Raw genomic sequence first — 7,708 nt, 5'->3', positions numbered from 1 at the left:
GTTTTATATATATATATAAATATATATATATGTAAATAGCTATATATTATAGCTAGTAATTATTTTTTCCAGAAGCAAATAAAACTAAACTAGTATTAAATTATGATTTTCATCACTAACTTATTAGCACTATATTAAGTGATGCACAATCTTTAAAATTTTCATGCAGCTATCTGATTTTGTAGTTCACTACCTGCAAAATGATTTATCTCTCAAGTATTGTAATAGAAACAAACAGAAATACATGACTGTTACATTTTTCTCCCTTTTTGTTATTTTTCTGGAATTTAAGAACCTGTTAACTTTTATAAATCAATTGCTTGTTTCTTAAAACAGTTCAATCTAAGGTGTTTCTAGAACATGAAAGTAAGGCCTAATATTTGATAGTTTTTTTTTCCTGGAACTACACAACATAAAATTACTTTAGTTTTCATTTTTGAATATAGGTTTGTGTTTTCTGACTTAGCTTACTCTGAACAGCTATGTGCAAGTTATTAAAACTGTTTCAGTCAAAATGTTTGTCTAGTATTAGCTTCTTGTACTGAACATGATTTCACAGGAGATCCTGGTGAAACTTGTTTGGTTGAAACACATTATTGTTACTTTAGGCGCTGACAGTTCTCCAGCTGACTTGATTAAAGTGCAAACAGTCTATGGCTTGGATGACTTACGTCTCACATTGGTTTGAGCAAGATGATTGGTATGAAGGACTACAAAGAGTAAGATACATTTATGTTGTAATTACGATTTTCTATGGGTTTTTTGCTTGCTTTTCTTCTTACAGAGCTCTGTTCCATTCCTTATATTTGTGGACATTTTGTAATACAAAATTCTGAGAATATGATAACCATTTAAACAGAAGTAAGAATATAATTTATAAGGATAGCTATAATTATACATTGACCAAAGGTGCCCTCCCATTCCAATTTTAGATGATTTTCTTTTTCAGTTCTGACTGGAACCTAGAGTCTCCTGCATGCACAGCAGGTGTTCTACCCCTGATCTGTATGCCCAGCCCTCTTTATATTCGTGCTTTGAGACAAGATCTCATTAAACTGCCTACGCTGGCCTTGAACCTGTGGCGCTCCTGCCACAGTCTTGGGCATAGCAAGAAATTAGGCCTGAGGCATCATCTCTGTTTAGATAAAATCACAGTGATATTTTCAGACTGTCTTTACGATTGAAATATAAAATGATATTTTGTACATGATTCATGTATAAAAATACCAATGATTATAAACCCTTTCCCATAAATAAAAACATTTAATTAAATAGAAGGCAGTTGTATGCTAATACTTAATATTATGATACTATTATTAGAGGAAAAACAAACATCCTGAGTACCATATTGTATCTGATAAACTTAAAGAAAATTAAAATGCTTATAATTATGTTTCAAAGGAAGTTAAACTGTTACCATGGCAACTCATTCAGCAGATTATTTTGAAGAAAGTATATCTTAGCATTGTAATAGTAAAAGAAAAAAAATCTTATTTAAAATATACCATGTCAGAGCTTTTAATTTTACTTTTCCAATGGAGAATTTGTTGATATTTAGAAGAAGATTGTGGATTTTCTTTGCATTAAGTTGTGAACAAAAGAGACAGTGTTTTTGTGGGGTTTGACCATGGTCCTCCTCATTGCTGTTCAAGGGCACATGCTACTGAAGACATGCAGTATTTTTTTTTCTTTTTCTTCACTTCCTTGCATTCTGTTTTAATCACATCCATCACAAATGTTTTCTCATTATTTTACTTCTTTTGAATTATAAATGCTCAGCAGTGCCCAGCCTCTTGGGACTTTTTTTTCAGATATAGTCTTTTTTTTTTTTTTGTTTGCTGTGGAACAAGATGATAAACATTCTGGATCCAGTAGCCATCTGCTCCTGGAGAAAAACACACATAAAGTAAATTCGAAGCCATCCTTCAGAAAAGATGCTTTGACTTAGTAAAGAGCTCTCCATCCTGAATTCTTAACTTCAGAAATGGGATAATGCAATCAAAATGATGGGGAAATTTCAGCCTATGAGTTTTAATAGCAAGATTCCAAACTCCACGGAGCAAACACTGTTCTACAATGCCAGTGCCCTTTATAAGTGTGTGAGTACTAAATATATAACAAATTAATTTTGAATATTTCAAAGAAGATTTTCTTTGACAGGCAACCCATATGGTGATAGTATAATTTAGGGTCAAGAAAGGACTGATTTTTAAGAAAAATGCCTTTTACTAAAATGTACATTAAAGTGCCTTGGAGTGTCATATAGAGATTTTGAGGGTTTACAGTCTTTCTCTTTTCAGTCACTAGAATTACTGTGGGCCTTTGTAACTAAACCAAGACATTAAAAGAAGTATTCTTAATCAGAAAATTAGTTTACCCCTAAAATTGGCCATATCACCTTTGTGAGTTTGGGCTCCTTCTTGCTCAAGCTTCACTTGTTTGTATGCAGACACAGATGAGATGAAAATTCACATTGAAAATGTAGAAAATGTCACGTGAGTATTGGCTCATATCACCTCTAGACAGCCAGCTTACCTTCCAGATTCTGTATATGTATCTCCTACATGATCACCATTTTAAAATGTTAATAAGAAACAAATCAAATTTCTGAGTTAAAAATTACAAACTCAAAATGTTGAGTTTGAAAACTGACATATAAGCGTGAATTTGGTATTTAGAGCAATATGTTGACACTTGTACTTTAATATGAGGATGATTTATGACTTAAATATACAAACACACATATAAAAAATTTTACTTTTATAATTTATTTTTGACTGTATTGTAATTTCATATCATTTGTATTTAAATTTTAACTATTCTCATTTCATACTAACCCCACACATTCAAAAGTAAACATTACTACCTCTAAAAATCTAATATACAAAATGCTTCTGTGGCTTGTTTTCTGTTATATTTCATCCACCAACAACGAAAGAGTAAATTTTCCATAATCTCTGTGTGTGTGTGTGCTTGTGCGTGTTTTGTACACAGGTTGAGAGCAAACCTCGAACACAGGTTAACAAAATGAAAATAGTATCCCTGGTGTCATCAACCATTGACACTGCCGTGAGCATGTGGCTCTAACAATGCAAAGGTTTTCTTCTGGAACCCACTACAAGTCTGTATTAGTCATTGAGCTTTCGTGCTTAGTTTTTCGCCAGTAAAGTGCTTGTGTTATTTCTAGACCCAAAGGGATTATTTTCCTCAAATACCAGATGCTTAGAATGTACACGAAACTCTCACCTGGTTCACAAGCCATGGAACACGATGAAGTGAGGATATTGAGGATTGATTCTGTCTGTAAAATTCTACTTGTCACAGTAAGAAGTTTGTCTTTCTGTGTGACCTTCTACAGCTGATATTTAAAAATCGTGAGGATAGCTCTTACAACATCTCCTATTTTGAATATATTCTATTTTTAGTAATGGAGAATCACGAATTGTGTAACTATTCATGCTTACAACAAAAAATTACGGAGGCTTCTGGGAATTTCATTCCATCTCCTTAGTAACAGATTTACCCTAATAAAATCTATGTAAGTCTTACATCTATTTTATGACCCTGTTGAAAAAATATTCTAGAAGTTGCAAATATTCAGATTTATTTGAATACCCAGTGTATGTTTTCAAATTCAATGATATTGATTTGTTTATTGATACTTGATTTTTTTAATACTTCATTCAAAATCATGGATTTTTAAAAATAAAATGTCATTTTAATTTTTTCCTACTTACTATTTTAGTACCTGGCTTAAAAGATTACTCAGTCCCAAATTTTAAAGGGAATTAAGAGTGGGAATGGTGTGTACACCTGTAATCCTGGTATTCTTGAGATAAAGGCAGGAGAATTGCTGTAATTTCAGAGCATCCTCTATTTCTTAGTTGAGTTAGATGGCACCCTGGACAATATAACAAGACTGTGTCTCAGAAAAACCAAAATATAAGTAAATAAAAATAGATAAAGGAATGTAATTTCTTGTATCATAAATTTTTAAAACCTATTTAAGATGGAAGGTATATTGAATTTTATACCAACAATATACATAATTTTTGTATTACATTCCAATAATACATAATTTTGGAAAATAAAAAATAGTATTAAGATATAACAACCAATGCCTCTTTCAGTAGATGAGTGGGTAAATAAACCATACTACATTCAAATAAAGGAATATTATTTTATGCTAAAAATCTGTAAACCATCGAATTATGAAAAGCATTAGGAATCTGTCTCCCTACCTGGCCAGTTATAGTAGCATAATCTGTTACGGTATCACTATTTTGGAAAATTGAAGTCTATAAAGGCTTGCAACTTCCAGAGAGAATGCTTGAATGTTATATTGCAATGAATTCCGATGAGGTTCATTGCTTAGCACAGTAGCAATTACCTGCCTCCTGTTTCAAATGCCCCAGTGTAGGGAGCTGTGCATATCTTTCAAAAGCAGATTTGATGAGCCAGGGTGGATAAAATCTACCCTGTCCCTCCAGTGTTGGGACTGATTCTGAACAGTAACTGCTGCTTCCAGGCAGAGGGACCATGGGAGGCAACCAGCATGTGGCATCTGTCCCCTACATTTGGAAGCCCCTGTTTTCCTATCTGTGGTGAGCTGAAGAACAATTAAAGAGCTGGTGCCCTTGCCTTATAGACCTCCTAAGTTTTGTGTTAACATTGTTTAGAGCCATTCTTTAAAGGTTTGGAAATGTCACATGCAGAGAAAATTGGAAAGCTGCTATATATACATCCAGGTCATGGTACATGCTTAACCAACTCTGAAGCCCAGAAGTTTCCATCTGAAGCTGATCCTTGGCAGATAAGAAAACAAAACAATAAATGAAAACAATAACAAAGCAGAAAATACTGGATAAGAGAGAATCTGATTTCCAGAACCATTACATCACTCAAGTCAAATGTCAAGTTTTTAAACCCAAAGTATCAAGTCCTATCAAGAGGGGTTATAAGCCTGTAATCCCACCTACTTGGGAGGCTGGGGCAGATGACTCACAGCTTGCAGTTAAAGGCCAGTCTGGGCAACTTAGTGAGACCTTGTCTAAAAATAAAATGTAAAGAGAAGGGTTGGGGATAGATATTATTTAGTGTTAGAGTACTTGTCTAGTATGCATGAGGTCCTGTGTTCAATTCCCCAAACTGTAATGAAATATATATATATATGTATATATATATATATATATATATACATATATATATGACAAGGACCCTACAATAACTATTTTAAAGGTGTCCAAAGAACTGAAGGAAGGCATGGGGACAATCAAGAAAGTAATATATGGAGACCATCAAAATATAAAATAATCAGAAAAGGAGTCTTAGTGCTGAAATGTCCAATACCGGAATTAAAATTTTATTATAACAATTTATAAGACATTTTGGCAGATATGAGAAAATATACCTGCAGATATGAAGGCAGGGCAATGGAAATTATTGTCGGGACAAAAAGGAAAATACTGAAAGAAGTAACTAAAACTGAAGGACCCAAGAGATAGCGCCAGCAGACCAACATGCTCTCGTGTTCCAAGAGAACAGAGGACATAATAGCAAGTACAATCCCAGGTTTGATGAGCGACTCCTATGAACCTTCAAGAATTTCAGCCAAATTCAATTAACATGAATTCTAGTAGTTCAAATTAAGTCAGTATAATCTAACATTTTATGAGGAAAGACAAGACACAGTAAGAGAGCAGCACAGTGTCACATACTCTATGCTCTCTCTAAGATGACCATCGAGATTCTTATCTATTGGAGACCAGAACAATCAGGAAAAGAAATTGCTGCAAGAAAGATGTTTGTCGACCAAACTTTCCCATCTGGCCAAACTAAGTGATTCTGCAAACTATCTTTTAAAAGTGATTCTGTATGAAAGAATTCGTTACCATCTAACTTTTCTGAAGCATATTCAAGGGAATCTTCCTGGCTAAGAAAAAAGGACACTAAAACATTAACATCACAATATATGATATAATGATGATTTCAATAAAACAGACACATGGGTAACTATAAAAGCTAATATTATAAACAATGGTTTATACTTCTACTATCCAGGTTCTTCAAATTTTAAGAATATGAATTTAAACTCCTAATCTACAAATAATATTGTCACAACTCTGATATTGACTTAAGAGATTGAACTATTCAAATGAACAAGAAAGAATATCTGTACATGTTCAGTCGTGGACCACTTTTGACAGATATATTTTATCCATGCTTGCAAGAACTATGGCTACAGGAAGATACTTGTGCTTTAAATATAATATTCTTTAAACAAAAGATAGAGACTAATAGTGGACTGGAAATGCTTGTATGGTGTCAACAGTTGATTCACTTAAATTTGAAGACAAAATTTCATAGATGTGAAAAAAAGTGATTTTCATTCACACAGTAAAGTATCTTAACTATATTGATATCAGACACTACTGTCAGTGACCCCAAAGAACTTAGAAGAGACAAAGAAGAACATTGTGAATAAAAATCCAATGCATGATAAACATTATACCCTTCCCAAGAGGCCATAGTAACATGTGAAGCAAAGCCTGAATGGAAGGGACACACAGTGAATTCACCAAGAACAGTTAAATACTCTTTCAGTATTAAACAGGCATATTGTGTCAACCAAAGCAAAGTCAAGGAAATGGAGTACTGTGAATATCAATATCTAATTAGATCAATAACATGCATACAGAACCGCTCACTTAGCAACTACATATACATTCTTCTGAATGAGGACATTTTCCAGGATTGATATACTAGACAACAAATAAAATCTCAATAGACCTTAAAAAAAAGACTATCATACAATCAGACTGAAATACAATTAGAATTTGTAACAGAAAGGAAACAGTAAAATTTTCTAATCTGTGTAAAGGGCAAAAACTGTGGTGGTGCACGCCTTTAATCCCAGCACTTGGGAGGCAGAGGCAGGTGGATCTCTGTGAGTTCGAGGCCAGCCTGGTCTACAAAGTGAGATCCAGGAAAGGCGCAAAGCTACACAGAGAAACCCTGCCTCGAAAAACCAAAAAAAAAAAAAAAAAAAAAAAAAAAAGCAATACATGAAAATCAGAAATTACCATATTATATAAGAAGTACTTAACTAAGAAGATAAAGACACAATATACCCAGACATTGGATGCGATGACTGTTGCACCAAAATGGGATATTTAGCACTGGATATTAACCAACAAGGAAGATCTTAAATCACAATCTAATTTTATATCTTAATGGAACAAGAAAATGAGTAAACTATATTTAATCAAATTATACTATAAATGGCATAGTAATGTTAAATGAAATGGAGACTAGAAAGGCAATAGATATAAATCAATGAAATGAAAATTATTCCTTGAAAAGATGAACATAATTGACAACTGTAACCAGATGGAGTAAGAATACAAGAGAGCAGGCACAGATTACTAACATCATAAGTGCCAGGATATTCTACAAAAATTAAAATTATTATAAACAGTACCAAAGGTAAGTGCACCCAAACAAATTGGACTAACCAGATGAGCTGAAAATTTCATAGAAATAGAAAACCAGTCAGCACTACACTATGAAGAAACACAAATTATAAGTAGTTCCATAATTAATAAGGAGGTCGGCTCAATAATCAAAACCTTCCCAACAAGCAGGTGTAGTGGCTAACTCTGATTACCCACCCACCCCCAACACACACACAGAAACCAAGGCATGAAAA

At 33.4% G+C, this 7,708-nt stretch overlaps 1 protein-coding gene across 1 annotated transcript in view; it reads left to right on the top strand.

Moving 5' to 3' along the window:
* Nucleotides 1-612: 612 nt before the first annotated feature.
* Nucleotides 613-7,708, top strand: part of Wdr17 (WD repeat domain 17) — a 55,614-nt gene continuing 48,518 nt past the window's right edge. The window contains exon 1 of the mRNA XM_059245019.1: nt 613-719. Coding sequence (XP_059101002.1) covers nt 654-719 — 66 coding nt within the window. The 5' untranslated portion in view covers nt 613-653. The remainder of the gene's footprint in view (nt 720-7,708) is intronic.

The sequence above is a fragment of the Peromyscus eremicus genome, chromosome 17 (genome assembly GCF_949786415.1).
Source record: "Peromyscus eremicus chromosome 17, PerEre_H2_v1, whole genome shotgun sequence".
Lineage (NCBI taxonomy): Eukaryota > Metazoa > Chordata > Mammalia > Rodentia > Cricetidae > Peromyscus > Peromyscus eremicus.
The sequence above is the reverse complement of the archived record's forward strand: the minus strand, read 5'-3'. Positions and strand labels throughout refer to the sequence as shown.